Source organism: Capsicum annuum, chromosome 2, assembly GCF_002878395.1.
Source record: "Capsicum annuum cultivar UCD-10X-F1 chromosome 2, UCD10Xv1.1, whole genome shotgun sequence".
Classification (NCBI taxonomy): Eukaryota; Viridiplantae; Streptophyta; class Magnoliopsida; order Solanales; family Solanaceae; genus Capsicum; species Capsicum annuum.
The window spans coordinates 45,867,980-45,878,022 of NC_061112.1; the positions used below are offsets into that span (position 1 = coordinate 45,867,980).

The following is a 10,043-nucleotide window of genomic DNA, read 5'->3' on the forward strand; positions in this document are numbered from 1 at the left end:
GTAGAGGGCTTGTTCATCATCACAGGAACCGCCCTTTGTAGATTTTCAGGATTCAACTACTCAGCAGGAATGAAGTGATGATGAAAACAATAATTTGCTTCCTGAATATGATGTGAAACAACTAACAACTTTGCTGTGCACCCCCGGGATTAGTCGGGACTCGAAGAGTCTCGGAAACCCGGCGCTAGTCAAAAAAGAAAAAAAAAATTAACAACTTTGATAAAATTATAGAAGTGAGCAGGAAAAGTTCACTAAAACAAACAGACAGACAACATGTATAGTTGAGGATTAACAATCACTTTCTTAATGATGGAAGCTTTACATAGGTGCGGGTTCTCTTAAATTTGTTCACTTTCACTGAACTCTTAATTTGAGGGTGTGAGGATGCATTTTTAAAGTGTGTCAGAATGATTGATTGTTTGAGTTTTTCCGAGTGAGTTTATTGTACGAAACTAATGATGTATAATGAACAATATTGCTTTAGCTATAGTTCGAAAGAGAGGAGAATCTCAATAATGAATGATGCAGAAGTTGGAGGAAACTTTTGGTTCTAAAGATCGTATAAATAAGAAATTCTCTTACTATTTAAGTGTTGTTGGTAAGGACAATTAAAAACTTTCAACAGCATAGTTCGAGTTACTACTTCGTAAATGGAAGAGCCATCAACTAGATTTTGAGCAGTGGACTCATTCACGCAACACAAGTTAGTATTGTGATGTTCAGTGGAGGTTCTTGAAGTTGACCCTAAAAAAAGGAATTCTCTTATTATATAAGCGTGGTTGGTAAGCATAATCTACAACTTTGAATATCATACTTCGAGCTTACTAGTTTTGAAAACAGAAGAGCTAGCTAGATTTCTATCCTTATGAAAAGCAGTGGAATCAAGCACTATAGACACATTTGCTAGGATACACAAAGATAAGAGATTTCAATGCAACCATTTTGACATGCATAGGAGTGACATGCATGAAATGTCGTAAATACATAAATGCTTTCCTGTTGATTTGGAGCAGCTGAAAATGGTGGCGCACTAACCCTTTTCCCGGATAGGGCATGAGGGTGTGGTTTTGTTAGGTCTTTGGTGAAGCAGTTCCGAATTAAATTTAGATGAAGCTGGCATCCTGGTGAAATTACTTATTGGATTTTCTGTTCTAGAATGAACGGAGGCTCTTTGTCGTTGCAGTAAGTCAATTTCTCGTTTATCAACTGAGACAACATTATACATTTCACGCTGCTGCTATTTTATTCTCTGACATCTTTCTTCAGAACAGCTGTGTCTCCCTTTCTGTTTACGACCAAACATCTCAACACATTATGCCTAAACTTAGAAACCAAAATTATGTTCGAAAGCGCAATATGAATAAGCACTCAAACAAAACGAACAATAAAGAGAAGATTTGGAAAGGTTATAAGTGCAGTAGAACAAACCTAGGAAACAAAACAACAAGCACTAATCACCCTATTCCTAAAAATTGGCTTCAAGTAATATAATAATGCAGAAATTCAGTCCCCCCTCCCACCTTCAAATTCATCCTTTCTTTTCTTTATTTCTTCTATTAAGCAAATCATAAGTGGGAAAAGAATACATGTGTATGCTCTATAAATTTCTTCGACTTTCTAAGCGGCGGCCAGAATCACAGCAACGAAAACAACATCACAGATTTCAACAGCAAAAATCACAACACAAATTTGGAGAAAAGCTAGTGATGCAATTTCCTTGGTCGAAACAAAAAAACCCAGAGTAAACCGCTTGAAACCTGTAGAAATAGTAATTAACCCTCAATTGCTCCCTCCGTCCATCAGTAATTAAGAAATAGTAAATGATATGAGTAATTAAGAAATAGTAAATGATATGGGTAATTTTACCGTATTACTCTTTGAGTATAATAATTTAATGCTTTGGAAAGTGCACTGGATAATGAATAGTTATTAAATTCTAAGGGTAAAATGGATAGAAATAGGTGAATAGCAAGCACTACGTTAATCAATCAAAGGGAAGAAGCCGACCAAATACAAAGGAAAAACGGGGACCAAATACAAGGGAAAAGCGAGGACTTGCATCCGAAGATGGATAAAAAGAGGCTCAAGCCTTTCATCACAAAACTGCTACAAAATGACCAAAATGCCAATCCTAGATAAACAAACATGTCGATGGTGTGTTGTCTGCTTCAGCTGCCACCACTGTGACTTCTAATATAGGAGAATCATATGTACATTTAATGAAAATATTCTACAAAGTGGTGTCAGATGACATCAATTAGCAATATGCATCCACCTCTCACAGTAATTTAGTATGCTCTGATATGAGAATGAATGACGCCGTTTTTCACATTATCTTTTGGTACTCATGTTGGGATATAAAACTCAATTTAGAATGCATAATTTAGGACCCATTTGGCCATATATATCCCAAGTAGTTTTTGGGTAAATTTTGGCAAAATTTGTTTGGCCATAGAATTTGTCAATTTTCAAAAACCCAAGATACCAAAAATTCACAAAAGTGGTTTTTGGGTTCTTTCAAAAATTTAAAACTTACTCCATATTTTTATTTTATAAAAAGAACCCACTAATTATTACTCCAACTATAATTCTGGCTGCCCACCCTCTCATTAAATGCGTTCTTATTAAAGAGATTGTTTATCGAATATGAGAAGATTATATCAAAGAATAGCTAGTTACTACCGTTGTTATTATTTTGTCTTTTTTGCATCGATGGATCTTTATATCTAACTGTAATTTAACAAATTGTAGTGACTGCAATTTTTAGTATTACTATTAGTAGTTTTATTAAAATATCGTGTTATGATTTTTGAATGATGATATTGTACTGATTGATGAGACTCTTGGAGGTAAGTTGGAGGTTTGGAGATAGACCCTTATCTAAAGGATTTAGGTTGAGCAGGATCAAGACGGAGTACTTGGAATGTAAGTTTAGTGATGTGTCGCATGAGGCTGACGTGGCAGTGAAGGCTGAAGCTGGATTCTTAAGTCATTCAGAAGAGGGAGAGTTTCAAGTGTCTTAGGTCTATGATTCAGGGAAATAGTGAGATTGAAGAGGATGTCACGCACCGTATTGGTGCAGGGTGGTTGAAATGCTTGCTTTGGGGGGTTTTGTGTGATAAGAAGGTGCCTCCAAAGCTTAAAGGTAAGTTCTACAAAGTGGTAGTCCAATCGACTATGTTGTATGGAGTGGAGTGTTGGTTAGTTAAGAACTCTCACATCCAAAAGTTAAAGGTGGTGGAGATGGGGATGTTGCGATAGATGTTTGGACTTGTCAGGAGTGATATGGTTAGAAATGAGATTATTCGGGAGAAGATGGGGGTGGCTTCAGTGGAGGACAAAGATGCAGGAAGTGAGGTTGCGATGGTTTGGACATGTGATGAGGAGGGGAACGGATGCTCCAGTATGAAGGTGTGAGAGGCTGGTTATAGATAGTTTTAGGCGGGGTAGAGGTAAGTCGAAGAAGTATTGGAGGGAGGTGATTAATCATGATATAGATCAATTACAACTTATAGAGGACATGATCCTTGATAGGAAGGTGTGGAGGACTCAGATTAGGCTAGAGAGTTAGTGGGTAGGAGTTCAGTTGTTATAGTAGGGAAGAATGCTGTGTTTGTATTTGTGCCTGGAGTTTCTTATTCGTGGTGTTTTGGTGATGTCTATGATGTTGGATAGATAGTCTATAGTAGTACCTTGTGGGTGTCTTATTTCCTTTATTTTCTAGCAGTGTGTTATCCCATCTTATTGTGTGCTTTGATGTTATTTGTTTGTTATACTGTTACATGTTCTCAGCCGGGGGTCTATCGGAAACAACCTCTCTACTTCATCTGAGGTATTGGTATGGACTGCGTACACTTTACCCTCTCCAGACCCCACTTTGTGGGAATACACTGGATATGTTGTTCTTGTTGTTGTTGTGTTGTCTAGTTCATTATAAAAATGATAATTTTGTGTCAAATTACTTTTAGTTTCTGAGGCATGTATAATTCATCTTTCGATCAATTTTACAAATTATAAGGGATCAATTTTACAAATTATAAGGGTTGGGCCACAGGGGTTATTGTACGCAACTTTACCCTGCATTTCTATAGACCCTTGTCGAGCATAGGGGAGCTTAGTACCGAGATGCCTTCCTTTGATGAAGTTGTATTATACTATACAACAACAACAACATACCCAGAAATTGTGTCAAATTTATGAGTATTTTTAATAGTTTTTAGAACTTATGGGTATAAATCACGTTTCATGTTTCTTTTAAAAAGAGTGAAATATGTTTCCCAGAAACTATGGTTAAACACATGTTGAAACTTCACCCAAAAATGGTTTCTCAAAAATATTTGGGTATCTATGGACAAATGCTAGCTTAGTGTTAGCCTTGTGATACATGATATATTTTCCATTTGCAGTATCTTTGTTCTGAAATCAGTTATCATCCCTGCATTGGAATGGATTTTACCTGGTCATTGCCTACAAATCAATTTGCGAGAGTCATGTTCATTCAACAGTATTTTGGAGTTCTATCGATTCTTGCGTGTTGGACTGGTACAACTTTTTTATGTGAGTATACCCTTCTCAATATGCGCCTAGTAGTGACCTCTTCATTAATCATGTGATTAAGGTGCATTTGATTTATTTTCCTTAGATTTTCTGTGTGAAAATGTAATAGCCTACTTTTGTAGACATGCTAATTGAGTTTAGCAGAAGCTTAACCAATCCGAAATCTGATTGAGTTTAGCAGAAGCTTAACCAATCCGAAATCTGAACTTAGAGGAAAGAAAAACATTTATTTCCTTTTGTCTACTGATATGTGTGCCATACAAGTGCCAACTGGATTGAATTAAATTGGCATCCTTTCCGTACTAATTTTCATTACAGAATTTAGATGCATGCGGGTTGAGTGCAAGAAAGAAACTTACGGTGTATTTTCTCAAGGAAATCTGAACATTTTAATAGCAGTATATAAGTGATGATCACTCCTTGTAAGGCTTGAAGTCATTCGTCTTTCACTTTCTTGCTATTACCTGCAGGGAGCTGCTGAGGTGTAAATAGTTTTTGTGGTGGGCAACATGAATATATATATATATGTATACACACACACATATACTCCCTCCATCCCCATTTAGGTGACACTCTTTCCTTTTTATCAGTGCCAAAAAAGTTTGACACCTTTCTATATTTAGTAACAATCTATGACACCTTTCTATATTTAGTAACAATATAATTTTAAAATACCCAATTTACCATTAAATGAGATGATTTGTAGCCACACAAATATCTTGAGATTTATTTTAGACCACACGTTTCTCAAGTCTTCCTTTTTTTCTTTTAACTCTGTGCGCAGTCAAACACCATTACATAAATTGGGACGGAGGGATATAATATATAATATAGAATTCTTTTTGTGAAAATCAGATTGTGGAGAATAATACATTTGGGAAACAAGCATGCTCCATCTAGAGTCTGGTTGGATTTAGTATTACTGTTCCTCGATGTTTTGTTAGTTTTTGCTACCTAATGTTTACAAAAAAAAATATGTTTGATGTTGCATCTGTATTATTCGCTGGCGTTTGCCTAATTTCTCTGTTTCATTGTTCCTTGCAGGTTTTCTGGTTCTACCCGTTGTATATATTCAGCCTTATTCTCAGCAATATCTGGTAATAGCTTCCCTTACCTTTTCAGATATCTATACATATATACTAGAAAACTTCCATCCATACCTAGCATGGGCCCAGTAATTGGATTTAGAAAGTTTTTGTTTGATTATAAATATAGTTTTGTTAAACAATTTTTGGCTTTATACTTCAAATCTTATACGGCAAAAGAACCAGTAATATTTTTGCCTCTTTTTTTCCTACTTCTATTTTCAGATTCCTCTTCCTCATTTTTATTTGTTCATCCTGACTTTAATATGCCTTACTGTCTTTCCTTTTTATTTCGTTCATATTTCTTTTGCGTTTTATTTTCAACTTCTCTATTTTATTTTTCGAAATAAGGTGTGAGAGTTTGGTTGTCGAGGGGTGATTTACGACATGGTGCAACTTCAGCTCACCGAATTAGGCCTATTTGATGTTGATTCAATGGCCTATATATATATATAAGTTGTGGAGGACATGTATTAGGGACCCAAGTTTGGGGTAGAAGTGTGTTATCTTGTTGTGTTAGTAGGTAGCAGTGTGTTATCTTGTTATCTGTCCATACTAGTAGCTGTAGTATTATTCCCCTCGTTTGGGACTGCTTTGGACTACTTTTCCTTGAACTGAGGGTCTCTAGGAAATAGCCTCTCTACCTTTTTAGGTAGGTGTAAGGTGGTATGAGATTTACATTCTACTTTCCCAGACCCAACTTTATGAGATCTACTAGGTATGTTGTTAAGTTTAGAAGGATTCTCCAAATTTTCAGTGTTATTCTAATTAAGTACTGCATTGGGTCAACTCATTTAATGGATAAGTTGTACTTATAGTCTGAAATTTTTCTGTACTTTTAGTGTCTATAATGGTTTTCTGGTTATTTGAAATTATAGTGTTGTCTCTAAATTAAGCCTGTTTAATCAATATGTTTAATTCAATGACCCTGATATATAGTCTTGTCACAGTTTAGAAGGATTCTCCAAATTTTCCGTGTCTTGTGTTTTTCCAAATAAAGAGTGCACTATGTCAGTTCATTTAGTTTTAAGAGAATTACTGTCTGTTTTCTTGTTGCTTTAATTGTTAACTAAATATTCTAGTTTAGTGTAGTAGCATATCTTGAGCCGGGGGTCTATCGGAAACAACCTCTCTACTTCTTCGAGGTAGTGGTATGGACTGCGTACATTTTACCCTCCCCAGACCCCACTATGTGGGAATGTACTGGGTTTGTTGTTGTTGTTGTATTTTATTTTTCGAAAATTACTATATCCATTCATTTCCCCAACAGAATTCTACAATAAAACAATAGCCATTCACTTCCCAACAGAATTCTTCAATGAAACTATCTTAGATTTGCATCATTATATAGTTAAAAGGTAAAATAGCACATTTTAATAGACCATGATTAAGTGCTGCTGAAAAAAATTTAAATTTACGACTGCCGAAGATACAAAAAAGTTCAAAAGTTCTTTCTCCCAGGCACTAATCCCAATGTAATTTATAAAAAAACCCTTTTCAATCCACAACCTCACTGGTGGTCCTTTTGATCACCAGAATACCTCTTTTACTTCCTTCTTCTCTCAATCCTTCCTCACCATAGCTACCATCACCCACTTGTGACCCAATCCCAGAAAACCCGCCAACGGAAACTCTCCCACGTGCCCGTACACACCACCCAAATTCCCCTGTCACGCGTGACACCCTTCAGTCAGTTTTTCAACTTATCCAGCTTCAAAAACACTATTTTTCTGGCTACTTCCAACAGAATCAGACCTTTATTTCAAGTCAACAGTAATCATCCACTGTGTTTATTGATAAATCACTCACTGCTAGGATGGAGGAAAATAGAATCTATTTCAATGCAGGGTTCAAATCATTCGATATCACTCGATGGGGAAATGAAGTAATTGAATGCTACGAATGGGTAGAGAGAAGCAGAAAGATGATGCACAGATCTTCCATGAGTAGGAAGGTTATGGAGGGGATATGCTTCTGTCTGAGAGAAGCATCAAAAGAGAAAAAGGAGACCAGCAGATGGTAATTGGCAGATCAAGACTCAGAACACATTTGTACAAGGAAACACAATGAATATGGGAGATTTTTAAGTATTATATCTTTATATAGAGGGGGAAGGACAGGCTTAATAATACCAAAGCTAGCTTTGAATGCTGGGTGGTTAGATATTGCTTTCAAGATTGACAGGTTCATTAGATGCCAGTGGGAGAAGGTGCAAATACCTAGCACAAGGGCATCTACAGATTACCCTTATACTAGGGCTATTCAAGAAAGCAAATGGGAATCGAGGAACCTATGTGAGGTGGAGATCAAAAGCAAGAAAGGAACTGTTGAGGCTCAGGATGAAGTGGATGTTCAGGAAGAGAGTCTGCTAAGGAGATGCCTAGTTGGTTATTGCAGCAAGAAGATCAAAGAAAGGCCAACTTTAGCCGATATTAGAAGATGGACCCCAACAAACTGGAAGAAAGCCTTTGGTATAAATATTTATGAGTTGAATGATGACATGTTTCTGTTTGAGTTCCCTAATAGAAACATGGCAGAACAGACTATTCAAGGCCAGTGGAAATGGAAGGGTAGCAGATTTCTCCTTGAATGGTGGAAGCCAACATCCGGGTGTGCCCCTGTATTTGCAAATACCAAGGAGACCTGGATTAGAGTAGTGGGTTCCTCTTCATCTCTGGTCAAACAAGATTTTCCAAGAGATAGGAGGAATCTGTGGGGTTGGGTGGCGACGGAGGAAGAAACAGAGCTTAAGAATCATATGAAATGGGCTGGGATTCTGGTTGCAAATGGTGTTAGTAGTATCCTAAGAGAAGTGGCTATATCATGAAATGACATCATATTTCATCTTCAAATATGGCCGGAATGCTTGCCTATATTTGAATTCTTGCCGAAAAGTGACGTCGGAAAAGGAGAGGAAAATTATTCGGTCCATAACTTTACCCAAAAGTTCTTCGAGGTGCTTGTCCGTGATGTTGCAAGAGAATCCAGGAATTTAGGGATTTTCTAGTCTCCAACACGTGGTTTGAACTGAGAGAAATGTGTCTTTACCATGTGCGGGGCACGTGAATCGCTTAAGTGAGAATGTTAGAATGGACCTGGATATTGGGCCTAACATAAAGACCAAATGCCCAGATCAAGCAGGTCAAGTGATTGAAAATAATTTCCAAGGTGAAATAAGAAGTTTCTCAGAAAACCAGAGCACGGTAATTCATTTGAAGACATAGAAGCGCAGATGACTATGCATGGTGAAGCTCCATTTTCTGAAATAGTGAGGAAGACAACACAATTAAGGGAAGAGATGGGGTTGTCGATAACAAACGAAGAGGAAGAACAACAGTTGAAGCAGTTGAAGCAGGCATGTCGACCATGAGAAGCCTGCTTCAGCTGCTTATTGTGACTTCTTATATAGGATACTAATAATATAATTTGTGTCATATAAATTGAGATAAAAAAAATAACATATATTAGGCTAGTATCTATATATATATACAAGAGAGAAACAAAGAGAGAGAAGAAGATGAATCCATTCAACAAAAAACATTGACCCGTACGGATGGCAAGCTGTTTTGACCTTTAAATAAGCATAACAAAATCAAAATTGGAAGGAGAAAGGGTAAAACAAATAAATATGATTTGAGTGATTGATAAGGGAACCTGAGACAGTAGATGATGACACGGTGGAGACAGCAAGCCTCTATTACGCCATCGAGCCACAGCAACAACGCTTGCTTTGACTTGCTTCTCAGTCTGCCCGCCAATGGACCGATGCTTTCCATGACACAAGACGAGAAAAGAAATCCCCAACTGACTTGATCGACGACAGCAACTTGGTATTTTCTTTACGAGCATATAGAGAAGCACCGTACCTAATTGGGACAAACAAGACGGAGAAAAGGAAAAGGGAAGGTCTCCCATCACAGACATTACTAGTGCACTGTTTGGACAATAATATTTGTACTAGATATTCAACGGCTACGTAACATATGTTATTTTTTAATCTCAATTTATATAATATAAATAAAATTTAAATAATTAATTATATTTTTAATATGTTTTTAAATATTTTAAATTGTCAACTATTATAATTTATAATATTTATTTGACATTATAATTTATTATTTTAATCTGTTAGCTATTATAATTTATAATATTTTCTTTGTCTAAACTTTTATGGCATTAATAGTTATATATCTTTAAAATAATTTAAGTTTTTAATTATTTTGATTTATAGTACTTTTTCTTCTATTTTAATTTAAATGACACTTATATAATTTCGAGAGCCAACAAAATATCACGATTGGAGTAGTGAAGCAAAAATATCTTAAATGACTCATAATAACTAATTAAAAATGATATAAAAAAATACTTATGAAAATAATTTAAGTGAGTCTCATGTAAGAT

The 10,043-nt window shown here is 36.1% G+C and overlaps 1 protein-coding gene across 1 annotated transcript in view; it reads left to right on the plus strand.

Moving 5' to 3' along the window:
- LOC124895755 (protein EI24 homolog) overlaps nt 1-9,306 on the plus strand; it is a 29,765-nt gene extending 20,459 nt beyond the window's left edge. The window contains exons 3-4 of the mRNA XM_047406194.1: nt 4,407-4,557; nt 5,602-9,306. Of these exons, the coding sequence (XP_047262150.1) occupies nt 4,407-4,557; nt 5,602-5,658 (208 nt within the window). The 3' untranslated portion in view covers nt 5,659-9,306. The remainder of the gene's footprint in view (nt 1-4,406; nt 4,558-5,601) is intronic.
- The last annotated feature ends 737 nt before the right edge of the window (nt 9,307-10,043 follow it).